The sequence below is a fragment of the Hydra vulgaris genome, chromosome 09, assembly GCF_038396675.1.
Source record: "Hydra vulgaris chromosome 09, alternate assembly HydraT2T_AEP".
Taxonomy (NCBI): domain Eukaryota; kingdom Metazoa; phylum Cnidaria; class Hydrozoa; order Anthoathecata; family Hydridae; genus Hydra; species Hydra vulgaris.
Window position 1 is genome coordinate 26,916,558 of NC_088928.1, and position 19,507 is coordinate 26,936,064.

The following is a 19,507-nucleotide window of genomic DNA, read 5'->3' on the forward strand; positions in this document are numbered from 1 at the left end:
TAAATTTTATTTTATTTGAAATAATATTCATTATCTAAATTTCAGGCTAATTGATGGGTAAATTTACTTGCACAAACGCTGAAATTGTAAGTAAAACATCTAAAAGATTTTCTACCTAATAACTTGTCAACAAAATTTTTCAACTTATATATTTTAATAAAATTTTCTAAACTTATTACATATATATATATATATATATATATATATATATATATATATATATATATATATATATATATATATATATATATACATTATTTTTTTTAATTTTTTTATTCTATACTTGTTGCTTAAATATTTTACAATTGGTAAAAAACAGCTTGTTATATTAAATTAATGTGTTTGTGTTATAATATTTGGTTTTTGTTTTACTTTATAAAATATTATAAAAGTAAAAACAGTTAATATATTATAAATATAAATTTTATATTAAACAAATTTAATACAAAGAGTAATATGATAATAGTAATAAAACACTTTTTTTGTTTCTGTTAGGTTTATTCATTTTGTTATGCGTATTCATATACATTTATTTATTTTTTTTTCTACATTATAACAATAACTTTTATTAGTGAGTTTTTTGAAAGTATTTTAAAACAGTTAAGCGAGACTATGAGATACTATATAAACACGAGAAATATTTTATAAAAGGAATAATTTAAATTGATATGCTTTTAAGTTTTTTTTGTTTTTTTTTTAAACATTTTCATCTACAACAAAGCTGCAAGCAACCACATTAGATTTAGAAGTTACTGGAAGAGAAAAGGTAAGCTTTATAAAGCAAGATAACGATTAACAGACGACTTGAAAGATTGAAAGTTATATGAATCAGGAAAACAAGATTAAATAAACGAATTCCAAAAAACTGATGTTCGAGGAAAACTAGACAAATAAGAATTTTTAAAACTAGATTGGAACTAATTTTGGAAAATCTAGATTATTGCAATAATGGTGAGCTAAAAAAAAATTGAGTTTTATCTCTTTATCTGTTAAAGTTCACCAGCCACTGAGAGCCCCATGCTGTAGCAGAAGTGAAATCCTTTTCAAGCTCAAAAGCCTCCTCCAAGCAATCACAGAGTGATGGCTTTTTATCAAGACCAGAATAAATGGTAGTATCATCAGCAAATAATGCCACCTGCCACTTTAGATGTGAGAATTTCTAGAAAATTGTTATTGTAAATTAAAAAAAGTATAGGGCTAAAGATAGAATCTTGAGGAACCCCTGAATTTACAAGATATGAAGAAGAGTGCTGTCTGTTGAGGACAATTTTTTACTATGATTGGTATGGAAGGATTCAGTTATCTTAAAGATGTTACCAGATACACCGTAAAAGAAGGGTTATGGAAAAGACCAGCACGCCAAACTATATCAAAGGCTTTAGAAATGTTGAGAGCGATAGCCATAACCTCTCCACATCTATTTAATGCGCAATAAAACCTATTGACCATTACTATTAACAAATCAGCAGTAGAACAAGAAGATTGAAATACATAATGATGATCAGAAAGAAAGTTATTAGATTCAAGTTAAGAGATTAAGTGTTATAATTAAAGAATAAAAAACTTTGCTTATGACATGATAAGAAGAAGACTAATGGGAGGGTAGTTAGATAAGTCAGATGCAGAATTTTTGAAAATTGGGATAATAGATGCCGCTTTTTCCAGCATGCTGGAAAACAAGACTCTGATAAGCACTTGTTGAACAGTTTTGAAAGTATAGATGATAGCTTCAGAGAACACTTTTGCAGGACTATAACAAGTATGTTGTTTATAAGCTGTAGAAGAGTCTAAGCAGGAAATCATTTTAGATACAGAAGTTGGAGTGATTTAAACGCCAGGCAATGATTAACCTATTTTTTTGCTATATCAGGTAGGACGCGACTAGTGGAATCAAGACATGATATTGATGAGAAGTTCTTAGCAAGCAGTTCACCTTTGTGTTTAGGTGAGGTGACAAAATCTGAACCATGCAAGAGAGGAGGTATAACAGGTTTGCCTTTATTATAGACACTGTTAAAGATTCTCCAGAAGTCACGAGAGCCTAATTTCAGAGATGAAATGCAAGATTTTGAGTCCTGAGAATAGCGGGTTTCTAGCTATAGTAAACAGATTTCTGTATTCTGGAGAATTGTTTTGGCAATAGATATGAAATAATGCTAACAATTGGAAATTGTAGCAGCACAATGAGAGGAAAACCATGGAATAAAAAATTCCATACCAGGCTGAATCCAAAAAGTTACATAAGGAGCACAAATGTCAGCAGGAAGACAAAACATTTCTATCCAAGAGCCATCACAAAGAAAATCATGGAAAGAGTCCCAGTCAGCTTTCAGGTTGGGGATTCTGATGATGAAGAAGAATGAGATAATAGTTTTAGAGAAATCAAACTGTGATCAGAAGCATCTAAGGGTGAATGTGGAGAAACTGAGCACCGACTAAGATCAGAAACAGAACATAAGTCGAGTAGAGAAAGTAAATGATTCGGATTGTCTGGAAAGCGATTTAGAAAGGCAAAAGTTGTAGCCTTTAACACCTGCTGAGTCACTGACACAAGAACCAAGCCATTCAGTGTGATGAACATTAAAGTCACCAACAGCAATGATATTTGCTGAAGGGTTAAAAGAAAGGACTTCGTCAATTTGATCAGAAATAACATGGAAAAGCAGTCTTGAGATGTAGGAGAGCGATATAGAACAAAGAAAAAGTTGAAAAAGTGCTAAACAAAAGCATATAAAAGAATAGTATGTAGATTTATATGTTTAGTTTTAAACAAATGGGTGAATTCTTACAAATGTAAATGCACAAGCCAAGTATGTGATGATTATCTTCCTTTAATTTGTAAAGCAGAGAACTCAAATTAGTCTCACAATGAGCAATTAGGTCTGGTGAACTTTGTAAGAGATAAAACTCAACGGAAGAAAAGTTACTTTAAAGACCACGATTATTAGCGAATGATAGATTAAGGTGAACTTGGTGATGACAATCGTCTTTTTTTTTATTAGTACTGAGTACAGTATCTAATAGTCCAAGCATTTGCCTCGTTACTATTGATAAACCCTAAGCCATAACAAAGGGCTCCAAATGTGGTCAACAGACACAATCTTTTTACCCCAATAGTACATTATGTTTTTGAGTTTTCAAGAAGTTGTAAATTTATTAAACTAATGTAAAATTTCACATATTTGTTGAATATGCTGACACTATTATAAAAAGAATTCTTTAGAATCATTTACTTCTGCTTTTTTTTAAAAATCATTATTATAGGGGGATTTAATATAATTATCTTTTAAGCTCACTTATTTTTATAGTTTTTCAGAAATTAATTTCTGGCATAGTATGCATTTTTTGTAAATAATACTATATGCAGGTACTGTTTTAAGGATGGACCAATTCAGTATAAAATCATCAATATTTTTGTCTTTTAATTCTCGAATGTGTTTATATATATATATATATATATATATATATATATATATATATAATATATATATATATATATATATATATATATATATATATATATACATAAATACATTCATGCATACATACATACATACATACATACATACATACATACATACATACATACATACATACATACATACATACATACATACATACTTACATGCATGCATACATACATACATACATGCATGCATGCATACATACATACATATAAATATATACATACATATATATTTATACATATACATATATATACACACTCTAGCAATATTTTTTTGGAATAAAAAATTTGACAAAATTTTAATGATATTTTTAAGAATGGTGTTAATTAATTATTTTTATTTTTTGACAGCAAATCAAAGTTGCAGCAAAAGAAAAGGAACTACATGATTGTGAAGAAAAGCTAAGTCGCAATAAAAAATGTAAGATTTATGCAGTTTAGCACAACTAAGCATAATTTTTAATGATAATGAGATTGTAAGAGATAGTGTATATTTAATAATAGAGATAATATATATACAATAACAATTTAGTTTTGTATTGTAATTGCTGTAATTTTGCTTTAATTCAATTGAATTAAAAAAAACTTTGTGCTAATTAATAAAATTTATCTTTATTTTTCACATTTTAATTTTGCTAAGAACATTGTGTTAATATAAAGTTATTAATTATTTTTAGTTAGTGAAGAAGCTAATGATGAAGACTCATTAGATGCTTATATGGAAACCATGTCCAACTCATTGGATGCAAATACAAAAATGAATCTGAAAAGAAATGTTTTAATCTTGCGAAAAGTATTATTATTTTTCATTATTTATTAAATAATTTTAACTAGTTTTTTAAGTATTTTTTATTTTACTAGGAAATTGCAAGCCTAAAGACACTAGTGGAGAAAGCAAGACCAGTTTCCCTTCCTGCGCTCATGGAGAAAAAAACATTTCCTGAGCTTTCAATGTAATCGTTTTCATTTTCATATGTTTATTTTATTTCTTTATATTATGATCTTATATTTATATAATTATTAAATGTTTGTTTTTATGGAATTTTAGGGAAAGGACAGTTACTCAGAATAAAGGTTAAAAATTAAGTTATGTTTATTTACTGAACCATGCTACTGTAATCATGAATCTGTTTCAAATTAAAATGATTACAATAGTTAGAATTAAAATAGTTAAAATTGTTATTTAAATTATTATAAGAAATTATTGTAAAATTAATTTTTTTGTTTAGAAAAGGAGCATGATATACCATTACATGATCAAAAGGAATTCAAACAACAGACAACAGTTGAATTCAAACAACAGACAACAGTTGAATTCAAACAACAGACAACAGTTGAAAAAAGTATTAAAAATATAAATGTTGAACAAAAAGTGGAAAAATCTGAAAATAAATTAAGCAAGGTAATTAAATGTACAATAGTTGTGTTATATCATAATTATTTATTTTTTGAGGGATGCTAATAGTTCTTTAAAAACACTAAGTGAAAGTTTGTAAGCTTGAGTGCCTTCTAAAAGTGCCTAAAAAGATTCAACAAAAAAAACCATCACCACTATCTAATTGTTTCAATCTTTTAAAATATTTGTGGTCTTCAAAGTAACTTTTTATCTATTGAATCTTACATTGCATAATTCACTAGACTTACTTTCTCGTTTTGATATTTAAATTTTCAACATAATATATGTTTTAAATAAATGATTTATGTAGTTCTGCATTATAAAGACAAGTTTATCTATTTAAATTTAAATTTGACTGTCTCATCTTTGATGAAATGACTGTTTTATCTTTGATGAAATGAGTTTCATCTTTGGATCTCAGTGTTGATGGCTATTATCCTTTTATTCACAAACTCATATATAAATATTCATATAAAATACTCATATGCTTGGCCAGATCAAACCACTAATTAGCTATTAAATCAGGTTGGAGTTCTCTGAATCAAACCTGATTTAATAGCTAATTCTTTAAATCAGAAGTACAAAGAACAAAGAAGAAAAACAAAAATATGAGTCTTGACAAGCTGCTGCGTGGAGAAACAGGTTAAGTGCATTACTGCTAAAGATGTGGTGGAGATTGAAAATGGAACTTCTCACTTACAAAGTGAACACTTTACCATTACACCATTTCTGCATTCTACATGGATCCTATATAAAAAAATAATCCTAATGCAATATCAATGTTTAAAGATCAAAAAAAGCTTACTTTTTTGAAACTGCTAATTGGTAAATTGGTATCACAAATATTATTATGGAAGAACACTGCTAAACTGTAAAAAAAACATCTATAATCTGTTTGGTGGCACCCCTCAAATATGGAACATTCTACTTAGTACAATATATTTTAAATTAAAACTGGTTTGGCGGCCATCCATATATTATGTAAGCAAAAATCTCTAGATTTGGACCCCCTCCCCCTGTTGCATCTTGTACATTTTTATACTCCCCACCCCATGTATATGTATGCTTGGTGGTATTACCCCACCACTCCCCCCATCCTCATGGAGGTCTTACCCATCCCCCTCATATAAGTTTCATATGCTTGGTGGTCTAATCCCCCTCCCCCAATTCCATTTATGCACGTGAATGTGATCACTTTTTTTTTGTGCTGTTCAACCTTTATAACTTTAATAGGCCATGAATGTGAGTGGCATTAACCTTTTATTAATGGGCAAGAGAATGTGAATTATTATCTCAATTTTTCGCGTTTGCATACATACATTTGTTGGACCCTCCACCCACCCCCAATATGCACTTGTAATCAAATTACTCAACTTGGGACGCCTCCCCCCTCGGGGCATACATAATATATGGATGGCTCCTTGCCTAAAATGGTGCTGTTAAAAAAGAGTAGTAGTCTAGTGGTAGAATGTTTACTTTATTTTTGCATGCATATAAATATATATATATATATATATATATATATACACAAAATAGATAATGTATTATTATGGTTATAATAATAATAACAATAATAATAATACAAATACTCTTGTGCATTTAAGAGTGCTCAATATTATTTATTTATATAAAATGAATGCCTTTCAGCAATCATCAGCCATTGTGTATTTTGTCACCTAAAATCCGTTTAAAAATTACAGATTAAAATTACGGTGAAACAAGTTCTGACGTTACATAAATAAAACACAATAAAAACAAAAACAAAAAGACATCAAAGGCTTTAGTCCCCGGTGTCTAGTGAGTCCAAATAATCGTATTTTTACATTATCCGGGTAATCGAGTATTTATTTTTTTAATTACCCGGGTATCCGGGTAAAGGAAAAAAAATTTACCCACACCATGTTGTGTTAATTAAATTTAAAACAAAATGCAACAATTTTAGTTTTAAATTTATTTTTTATTTAAAAAATAATACTTTAAAAATACAAGTTTGTCAACCATTTCCATTTTCAACTGATTTCGGGTTTTTGTGACAAAAGCTGAAGCTACCGAAAACACTCTTTGACTTTGGTTGTATTGTCAATAATGCTGTAAAAAGTTTTCCAATAGAGTCACCTCGTTTTGAACAATCTTTCTCCCAAAACTTCATTTCTTTTTCCAATGTGGATTTTCTCTCATTATTTTCTTTCGGAACAGTCATAATTAATTCTATTGTTTTTTGGAGTTCATCATAATTTGAAACCAAACCATTATTTGAAATTATTTCTTCATTTTCAATTGTTAACTCTGTATCCATCTGTGTGTTTACAGGATCTTCATTGAACAGCCTTTTGAAGGTTTCTTTAGCCAATAAATGAATAGAACTTTTTTTTAAATAAGTAAAATGGCAGGTAATCTCTGGTTTAGGATAATTTCCAGATTGTAAAAAACGCAAGAGTGATACAACATCCTCATTTCGTCTTTCTTCAATTCTTTTCTTCAAAGCAGTGAAGATTTCCACGGCTAACTGCGTATTTGTTTCTTTTAGTTTGTTTAGCAAAAAAATGCATACTCCTTCAGCTTTTAAAAGATTATTATAATCTTTACTGAGCTCTTTAACAGCAAGCTCAACCGGTTGTAAAACATGTGATATTTCTTCTAAAACTTTGATATTTTTTTGTGAACATTTTTGCTGACCTAATTCCATTAGAGCCTTTTGTATACAATCGTATATTTTTATGAAACGATTTACCATTGGTATTATTGAGTTCCATTTTGTTTTGCAATCGAGTAGCAATCGTAACTTTTTGCCTTCTTGATTTATTATATGCTTTTCAAGAACACTACTTCGAACTGAAGAATATTTGAAAAATTTAATAATTTTTTGTGTTTCATCAAGAATTTTGCCAATGTCTTCACAAAAGATTGGTAATTGTCTAACTAAATCATTTTGGAAATTTAAGTTACCATCAAAAGCAAATGCATCAGCTACCTCATCATTTTGTTCGGTAGTTTCAACACAGTCATCATCTGCTAAATTTTCATCATATTCTAAATTCTCATCATCTTGGAAATTTGTATCAATTACCGCATCATCATTCGTAATTAAACTCCCACTTTTTTTATAAAATACATCAAGTACAGCAAGATGTATAGCATGGTTGTAGCATAACTGAGAAAATGTTAAAATAATTTTTCCCATATTTTACCATGACTGATGCTCCATCATGTGTGGATCCGACAATATCATTATCCATTTCAATTCCATAATCTTTAAGTTTTGCTTTTACCAATTCGATAGTGGCATTTGAATCACAAGAACCTATTATTGCAGATAGACCCAAGACTACAGGTGGCTTTGTTGCTGAATGAAGAGTGATATTTATGAACCTTCTAACGTTTGTATCACTCCATTCATCGACAGTGATACTGAATTTCTCTCCAGATTTTTTTTGCTCTAATAACGACGCCATTAATTCTTCTTTTTTTTCTTTATAAAAATCCATTATATATTTCATTACCGTTGTTTCACTTTTTGGCATTTTATAATTACGACTTGCTACGAAACCCCTAATGGATTCAGATGAAGTAATTCCTTTGATGCTAAATCCATCTTTTGTCGCACATTTCGCCAATATTTCATTCAATGATTCTCAACTTATGAAATTTATTATTCCATTTCCAACTGATTTTGTGTTTTTCGAAGAAGACGCATCAGTTTCATTTGTGTCGCCCAAATTTCTTTTTTGTAAAGATATGCTATGTAATTTTAAATGATTAATCATTCCAGTAGTATTAGATCCCGGACGTTGAATTATAGATTTGCATATGTTACAAACTGACTCCGATTTCTCTTTTTTTGTAAAATATTTCCATACCTCTGATTTTTTCAAAGACATTTCTGGGTATATGTAAATAAATCACTAAAATAAAAAATCACAACATAAAAATTGAAAATTGAAATTTATACGTATTTAAATATGCATTTATTACTTGAAATTTAGTACATTTTACTCAAAACACTTCACTTACCAAAGGCAGCTATATATATTAGAAAATTAAGTATTTATTTTATTTATTTCACAAATTTTTTTTAAAATATTTCACTTTCTTGCAAATTTTACGTCGTACAACTTCAAATTACAAATGTTATTTATTTTATGTAACTTAGTTAAAAAAAAACTTTTGAAACTTAAACTTAAGTTAAAAATCAACGGTTGCTAAGCAACTTTATTATAGAAGTAAAAGAAGAAAAAACGGTAGAATACCGATACTCGATTGATTAATAGTTAAATGAATGTGCAATATTTACATTTTTTTGTTTAAATATTATACTTGATACTCGAAAAAAATATTCCGAGTAGTTGACTACTTGGAACTTGCTTATAAAGTATCAATTACTCGGGTAATCGATAATCATAATTGGATTCCCTACCGGTGTCGAATAAGGATCGTAAAAATTTCTTTGAAAGCTGGCAGTTTGATATTATTTCATATCTTTTATTAAGTAATTTTTCTCCTTTATATGATAATATATGAAATTTCTCACGGAGACAAAGATTACAAACTTTTGATGCTTGATTGTAGGGCTTACATCGTGCTATTATCTTCCTTGCAACAACAGGTTTTATATTTTTCGATTTTAGCTTCTATATTTCTTTGGAAAGTTCTGTGTCATTTTTATATTTGGGTGCATTGAAAGATTTAAGATGGTTGGCATATCTTAATTTAAATGTGGTTTCACTTATACTGAAATAAACTTTATTTTTGAATTGAGGATCTCCAGAACTTACAGTGGCTTGGTATACGACATTGTTAGAAAGGCATTGGTTATTTAATGGACAAATTTTTTTGTCTATGCAGTTGCATTTTTTTGATGTTGCAAATAAAGGCTTTTATTGAATTATTTCATGTTGATTATTATCAATTTTGATTATGTATTAGATCACCGTCCCCTCCGACATAACACAGATAACTTTATTATACACATCATTATGGGTTACAAAGAAGGTTATTATCTCTAAATTCTTAAGTAGTGGGCTAACTCTTTACTCACCTAATTACTGGTGTACATATACCTATAGAGACACTGTACTGATGAACCACCTTTAGCTTACCACCTACAACACTAAATCACTTTTTCCATAACTTTCAAGAACAGCGAATCAATCTTCACACCGTCTGAGGAACAAAGGAAATTCACTCCAATTACAAGGAAAATTTGTTCGATATGCATAACATCTGAGGATCGTTTCACAATAAGATAAGGGTGGAAAAAGCAAAAGCCACCACAGAAATGATTAATCATTTGATCACAAACAAATCGGATCATGACTTCACTGAAGTGGAGAGGCAAGTATTAAGTAGAGAGTTGGGATTTATTCAAAATGACTATTATGTTCCGGAAATGATGTTCAAAGATGCAATATCAAAATTAAAAAGGAATATGCTACTTAGAGTTCATTTTAAGGACAATGAATGACCACCCCAACGGATACCAATGAGAAGGAGACTCAACAAGGCAAGCCAACAAAGGTGGTAGCATCTGCATTCTAAACAGGAGAGATTATGAAGAAAAAATTAACACCATGCTAGCAGATTATATCACATATAAACTCCTACAATACGACCCCACCATAGAAATGGCACAGAATGTTGTATCGACAATTGATCACATCTTATCAAACAATCCTTGTCGCCCTTCCCTGTTCTATGGATTCCCCAAAATACACAAACCTGAAATTCCTCTTGGATCTATTGTATCTACTTGCGATGGTCCCGAGACCATCTCTCATATTTTGTGATTAAGTTCATACAATCACTAGCAGAACTAGTTCATACAATCACTAGCAACACTTCCCTCATATTTCAGAGACTCCACACAACTTCTCTGCATTCTCCAAAATCAACAACTACTGCCTCACTTAAAATTTTTTCACCGCTGATGTTGTCTTGCTGTACACTAACATACCCTATAATGATGGTATAGAAGCTATCAAACAACTTTTGAATAACACACCACATGACCTAAGATCACCTAATTCACCACCTGTAGCATATATACAGATTATGATTGACACCATTCTGACAAACACGATGTTCCAGTTTGATGACTGCAACTATTTACAAATGACAGGGACATCAATGGATACACGCATGGCACTACCATACTCTAACATATTCATAAGCACATTAGATGAAGCCATCACTGGACAAATCAAACACAGCATCACCTTCTACAAAATAATCATCAATGACATTTTCTTCATATTCACAGGCTCTATAGAAGATCTTGAACATGTTACAAAGTTTATGAACAACCTGCACCCCACCATTAAATTCACTTTTAACCACTCAGATACTTCAATTGACTTCATGGACCTAACTCTCTACAAAAACCATCTAGGTAAAATACAGCACATTTCACCAAAAACCCACTGACACAATGAGCCTCCTAGATTTCAGTTCATACCACCCACATCATATCACATCAGGTCTCATTTATAGCCAAACAATCAGATACAATAGGCTTATATCTGACTCCCACCACCTATTTAGGGAACTCCACACATTAGCGCACCAATTGGTTCTTAAGGGGTACCATCTTGATATCATCAATAGGAACATTACTAAAGCCCCACTACACACACAGAAAGATCTTATATACAAAAACACAGAACCTGATGACTCCCACATCTTCTCCATAGTCACAACTTATAATGAACAAGGTATACGAATCAATAATATGATATTACATGACTGGCACCTAATCCACAAAGATCCAGAACTCTCCACGCTGTTTCCACCAGTACCTACCCTCACCCACACTAATACACTTCCCCTCAGAGATAGACTTATTTGCAATAAATACACTGCCAATCCCAATAACTGAACATCCACTGTTTGCACCAATCCATATTTAGCAGGTTAGACATACTTTTACCCCCACCCACATGTTACAATTTTGTATTTTAAATTATTTTACACAGAAAATGTACCTATGTTGTTTATGCTTTTTACTTTATTATGTGATAATTCAATAAGTACAAATTGTTATATTACTTATTTGACACTGATAGAAACACCAGAATATACTAGAAGGCTTTAACAAATATCCCTAAAACAAGAGGGCTTAGACATAATTACATAAAAGTACTAGACATTTGATTTACACACTTAACTGCTATTTTAGGATAAACATGCTATAGAGATATTCCTTCGCCAAGCCATGAAGGACGCGAATGCATCATTTAACGCAAGTCTTGATAGAGAATGGTACATCATTTATAAAGAAATGAATGGAATATGCTTCCACCCTATGAATACCTGGTCACTATCCATACAGATAATATTTTGGAACATAACTACAACCTACACTGAAACATTTAAATTGATAATTTTTTTCATTGGTAATGGATGCTCTCCATACTTAATATTTAAATTCCTAATTCTTGGCTTTAGAAAAAACCACCCAAAGTATAACAAAAGAATGTACCAACTGCTGTGGCTAGCTAGAAACATTGAGAACCATTCACATAGATGGTTTTATTTTGACATTTATCTTAATTCTATGAGATATTTAAACATGGATCCTTGTCCACGTGAATGGAAAAACCTCGAAGAAAAACAAAATGATTTACCCATATTTTATCTAGAATAAAAAAATAAAATATCACAATAAATGCATTTTATATCTTATAAAAATATACACTAACCACACAAGGACTACAACAACCAATCAATGCAATATACTTTTTACATACGGAACACCCCAAAATAAGACAAAAATAGATAACGTTTAGCATGCGTTCTTTACAAGACAGATCCATTTGTTTATTACTTTTACCATCCTTTAAGTGGTAGATTAGCCACTTTATTTACTAACTTTTGATGATTTTATATTTTTTTATTTTTATTACCTTTTAGTCACTCTAATAACTTAGACCATGAGTTTTGGTTGTACTTTTTGTATTTGACTATTTTAGTGTTAGATTTTTTGATCCTAAGGATTTTTATCTGATGTCGATAAGTCAGTTCGTTTTAGTTTTGCACTATACAGTCTTCAATAGCATTCTTATGGTTATTATGTAAATCTTTGTTTTTTAACTCTATTTTTCAGTCTGCTACACACCCTTTGATCTATTACGCGTCTATGACCTATGTCGGTCCACTCTCATATAGTATTCTGCATATTGAGTTATTATTCATTTCTGGTGTATCGACAAATTATATTGTGTATTAGCTAGCTATCTTGAGTTATCAATTTATCAATTTGTCATTATCTAAAACTAATTTCAGTAAGGAGTTACCTCCACTTATCAGCTAAGATTTTTATTCTCTGAACTATTTGTCTTACTAAATTCCACACTACGTTTGTGTATCTTTACCATGTACTATTTTTATCCTAGTTCATATCATTACAAGTCATGAATTGTTATATATACATATATATGTACTTAGATATATATTAGGCATATTGTAATCACATATTGAAGTCAACAACAAAATAAATAATAAGCAACAGAAGTGACTATCTGCTGCTTATTATTTATTTTGTTGTCATTGTCACTATTCTTAATGCTTTGTCACTATTTTGTATATATATATGTTTAAGTGTATGTATGTATGTATGTATGTATGTATGTATGTATGTATGTATGTATGTTTGTATGTTTGTATGTTTGTATGTATGTATGTATGTATATATGTAGGGGTATGTGTAAATTTTTATGTTGTGAGTGCATGTATTTATACACATAAATACAGCTACACTGTGGGCATCCCTCACCACCCTCACGAGATCTATAAAAATGTTGGAGCTATACTTCATTAAGGATGGAGTTTTTAATTTTTTTGGTCATTGTAGTGAGGTCCAGTTGTATTGCAATATTGACTAGCCTGATGTAGAGTGCAGGCGGTGAGATCTGTTGCAAGGACAGTGAGATCTGTTGCAATTAATAATACCACATTTATAAACATTTTTTTAATGTTTACATATCGACACTATAGTGTGGTGGTTAGCGCGCTGCGTCATAATCTGATGATTCAGAGTTCGAACCTTGTAGAATGCATATATTTTGTTTTTTCTTTTTATATTGCCCAAACCATTATTTATTACTATTTTTTTATTTACTTATTTTATCATTTTATATTGTATGATATTTTTAGTCATAATAGCCATTAATACACCAAGGGATATATATTTTTTTACTCATAGACCATTATTTTATCATTTGCTTAGGATGACAAGAGCGTGAGTTATTGTTCACTCTCTCCTTGAGTCCTAAAATTTTACTCCTCCTACAAAATAGTCTTTACATTTATTCATGATTCTTACCCAACAACAATCTACAATCTACTTCTATTTTCACATCTCCCAGGTCTACGTAACTGACAGCTCCGTTGGTTGATTTTAGAGACTGTTGATGCCTGTAGACATCAACAGTCTCTAAAATCAGTACATCAAATATTTGTTCTTTGTTACATATGATCTACACACAGAGTGACTAGAGTGTTAGTTGTTTCTCCCCCTGCCCCTCGAGCATCTAACTTTGTTCTTCATCTTCACAAAAGTCTTACCACTCATTTTATATTTTCTCATGATTTTTATTTTATATTCTACAACACCATCTAGTAACTGTTTTTATTATCACATCTCCGAGTCTACCTAACTAGATGGTTCTGTTGGTCACTTTTTGTGATCATTGTGTCACATAAACAAATAATTTTAAATAATAATTTTATATATCTGATTTTAATGAGCTAAGATATAAAATATTTTTTCTCTGTTCATTTTAAAAACTGTTAAATTTAGTTATTAACACTTGTGCACAGAAACCATTTAAACTTGTTACGTAATACTAAGAATATATTAAACTATTTAAACTTGATACTTAACAGAAAATATTTAAACAAGTAGTACTAATTATAAACAAGTAATACTTGTAATTTGTAATTTAATACTTGTAATTTGTTACTCAATATTAAGAAGACAATTGTTTTATGAAACACTGTTACAAAAACTACTAGTGTTACATAAAACGAAATTTTACTAAATATATTTTTAACAATCCTAATATATAAAGTTTTAAATTTATCTATAAATCATTCATACATCTATTACATTTGCAGCAAAAACAAGAAAATAAATAAAAAGATTTAAAGAAAAGAAAAAAGTGACAAAAAGTAAAAGAAAAAATGTTCTCAGTTCAATACATTATTATTTTATAATTTTTAAAAGATCGGATTTGCTCAAAACTTGTTAAACAAATCTTTTAAAAAACTCTGATTCATTTAAAATCTAAATGGTTTTTAATCTAAATGGTAGATATATATACATACACCTATAGTAAAGACATTAAATATACCGTTTGTGGTAAAAAAAACACCTGTTAGCTTTTCTATGATATTTAAACTGATATAATTAAGGTTAGATTACAACAAAACACATTAATTTAATTGAGGAAACTAATTAAATTTAATGTTTTTAAAAAAACCACAAAAATGCAAATTAAAAGACAAGAATGTTTTTAAAAACATTCTGAATGTTTTTTTAAATAAAAACATTCTGAATATTTAATTTTTATTTTTTTACTGTTTAACATGCGCAGATTGTTGCTACATGGACTATCTTATAGCTTGCTCCTACAAGGAAGTGCCGCTACATCGACTGAGGATTTGGTTGGGGCAGGCAGTCTATCAAATAATAATTAAAAAAAACTTTAAAAAAAAAAAAAAAGTAAGTTTTTCTAGTCTTTAAAACAACGTTTTTTAAAAAAAACCTAAAACTGACCTGGCAATGATAAAATTAAAATGACCAAGCAAGATATATATATATATATATATATATATATATATATATATATATATATATATATATATATATATATATATATATATATATATATATATATATATATATATATATATATATATATATATATATATATATATATCTGTATATATATATATATCTGTATATATCTATCTATATATATATATATATTTATATATTTATATATATATATATATATATATATATATATATATATATATATATATATATATATATACATATATACTTACAAACACACATACATGCATAATACATATATACATACTTACATTCATACTATAATATATATATATATATATATATATATATATATATATATATATACATATATACTTACAAACACACATACATGCATAATACATATATACATACTTACATTCATACTATAATATATATATATATATATATATATATATATATATATATATATATATATATATATATATATATATATATATATATATATATATATATATATACTATCTTAATATCCAAATATATTATATATATATTATCTTAATATCCAAAAAGTTATCAAATAATACTGCAGTTTAATTATATAAATTTTTTATGTTTTTAGGGATGTTTTTACAAGATTGTTTTTAAATAACAAAAATTAAAATTTTGAATTTATGTTTATATATTGTGCCCAGGCCAACAAATTAGTAGACACTAAAGAATTTGGTATCATGTTGATTCTGAGAAGGGCGGTCTGGTATTGTGTGATGTTGCTTATATATTTATATTATTACCATCAGTATCAGTTTGATATTATATGATACGAGAAGTTTGGTCTTGTACTGTGTTGTATCGCTTATGTACTAATGTTGGTATCATCAGTATTGGTTCAATACCGCACAATACCAATAATAAAAGGAATTGTATGGTATTGAACGGTTGCATAGTCTTGAAAAAAAATTTTTTTCGACATAATTCTCAAGAGCAGAATAGTTCTAGATTATAAAGACCAGTTTATTATTTATTGTAGATTGTATCTACAATCAGTGATGGCAGTCCAAATGCTCTTTTAGATGATGATTGGGAGTTGTTAGCAAAAAAAACTGTTTGATCCTAACTCTTTTACTTAATACTTTTAACAATTCGGTAATTAAACTTTTATATTGCGATTTTAATTTAGAATGTAGCAAACGAACATTTTTTTTTTTTTTTACTCATTGAAAAAGGAATATTTATTTTCAAAATTTTTTTTTTTTGCTATGAAAATCGCTCCACCCTATTATATGTCTCAGTTATTATAAAAATTTACTATTTCAAGTTACTAATCCTTTTATAAAAATAAATACAAATTCTCATGACGATTGGAGCTGTGGTACCAAATGATACTATCTATATCTGTACCAAACGATACCAGCATAACTGATACTTTTGATACCAGTATCACATGATCTCGATATTGATATTGTAAGGCATAGCATTGATACCAAACGATACCAACATAACCGATAGATTCAATACCAGTATCTCGTGATCTCAATATCAATACTGTATACCAGACAATAAACCAAGACTCGATACCGATTATCTAGTGTCTACCAATAAGTGAACAAAAATCTAAAGAATAAACTTAGCAGACAAATAGTCTATCAATTAACTTATATTAGGTCTAAAATTAGATATTTTATTCGAAATAATACGTTTCTCAGTGATGTTGATACTCTTATTACTGAAATTTAAAATTTAAATCGAAATCAGTTTTAAATGCCCGCTGTGTGTGAAAAATTGTAATCACAGAGAACATTGATGATGATTTAACCTTTTTAGAAGTTAGACTTATAAACCATTCTTGTTGGCTAACATTATCATGCAGAATCTTGTGGTATTATGTATCTATTATGGTATTATGTATCTATTTCCAAACCTACTAAAAATCTAAAGCTTTTTGCTATTTAGTTGGTTTGACTTGGATAAAAAAATATTTAACTGATGTTCCTAAAAACCAATTTATCTATTTATATAATCTAATTCAAAGTATTAATAAATTTCCTGATTCGTTAATTAAAGTCCGAGAAATGACTCGAGTGCCAAATAACAACTCAACACTCAAATAGTGGCTCTTTATGCAGTAAATAAATCCAACAAATTATGTTAAGCAAATGTGTTCTGCAGAAGAGTTCATAACCTTTCTTAAAAAAACATTATTGATGTAAGTGATCTTTGCTACCCTCCATATATCAGCAATGAATTCTCAAATATTCTCAAAAGATGATACGAAGCATTTATTCAATTTAATAAAAGTTGTTATTGAAAATTTTAATGGTGACGCAGAACTTTTATCTAAGATTTTATAAAGTCGCTGGGTTGGGAAGGATTTTTGAAAAATCTTACGGATAAAACCTCAACTCTTGTAAGATATGACCTTGCTAATCATATTTTAACTCACTTAAATCTACAAACTTATTTCTTACTTATTTCTCACTGAATCCGTTATTTCTCACTTATTTCTCACTGAAGCCATGTTTGTAGACTTCTCACGAAGTTTACACACACGGATTCAGTTTTTGAAAAGTTGAGCTGGGGTTCATCTTCAATTTTTTTGTTACTATACAGGGTTGATAGAGCTTAAGGTTTTCAGTGAACTTAAGTTTACATTATCTCTGGTGGCGTAACTTCAGGATTTACCAATGTTAATAAGTACAAATTTGAATTCCAGTAGGGCGTTAATCATCATATGTATTTCCCTACAGGGTAACTTCCAGAATTGCTACTTTTCCAGCTCGTTCAATTATTTGTTCTGATTTATTTCGTTTAATTATTTGTTCTGATTTGGGTTTATCTTGCTGCTACTAGAACCTCATCTTGCTTAAAGGAGTAGTTGCTTTTTTTTCTGCTAATCTTTCACGAATGAAAAACGAATTTCTGCTAATTTTTCACGAGAGTTCTTCCATTAAAATTTAAAGTTGTTACTTTACAGCTTCATTTAATTTAAAATACTTTAATTTAAAATCTGTCATTGTTTTTTTAATGTTTAAAAAATAATTAAAAAATGATTGTACTTATTTATGTTTTTTATTTTTCTCTTTTAGACAACTAAGACAAACAAAAAGAAAAAAACTTATTCTGTATCAAATAAGGATCCTGATTTTGCGGAATGGTTACCCCCTGAAGGTAATGTTTCACCCCTTAAATGTTTTAGTTTTTAGTAATAAATTTTAAGAGTTGAGTTTTTTACGTTAAACATAATTTTAAACTTTTGTTTTACAATATTTTGTCACAATTTTGCGCGAGAAAGCATTATACCGTCTGTATACATATTAGTTTATGTATTACAATTTATTGAGACCTTATTGTTAATTTTTTAACTTTATTTATTAGGGCAAGTTGGTGACGGTCGAACCCATTTGAATGAAAAATTTGGTTATTAAAACCATCCAGAAGTTTACTAATTTTAGTTGCAATCTGGAGGACTTAAAAACTCTAGAGATACTCAGCGTATGGATGGTTTTCTAACGACAAAAATTCTTTTTTTTAAAAAATAAACAAACAAAAATATTAAGAACAACCAAACCATTACCTAATGAATGGATGCATGATTGACCGGAAACACGATGGAACGAATGGAGACTAAGCGAACGGATATACGATTGAACGAATGGATACATGATTGAACAAATGGATTCATAGTTGAACAAATGGGTGCATGATTGAATTAATGGATACAAGGTTGAATGAACGGATACATGATCTGACGGACAATTACAAATAATGCTTAACTGAAAAAAATAAAAACATTTTTTAAATTTTTGTAATGTAAAAAAACAAATATTTTAGAATTAATAACGCCCATCAAAAA

General features: G+C 28.9%; 1 protein-coding gene across 2 annotated transcripts in view; it reads left to right on the forward strand.

The window, feature by feature from the left end:
* The window catches only part of LOC100201631 (kanadaptin), a 41,777-nt gene extending 22,270 nt beyond the window's left edge, over positions 1–19,507 (forward strand). For both annotated transcript variants that reach the window (XM_065805191.1, XM_065805192.1), the window contains exons 11-17: positions 3,818–3,887; positions 4,144–4,259; positions 4,328–4,419; positions 4,515–4,540; positions 4,696–4,868; positions 18,741–18,822; positions 19,030–19,507. In XM_065805191.1, the coding sequence (XP_065661263.1) occupies positions 3,818–3,887; positions 4,144–4,259; positions 4,328–4,419; positions 4,515–4,540; positions 4,696–4,868; positions 18,741–18,822; positions 19,030–19,079 (609 nt within the window). In that variant the 3' untranslated portion in view covers positions 19,080–19,507. The remainder of the gene's footprint in view (positions 1–3,817; positions 3,888–4,143; positions 4,260–4,327; positions 4,420–4,514; positions 4,541–4,695; positions 4,869–18,740; positions 18,823–19,029) is intronic.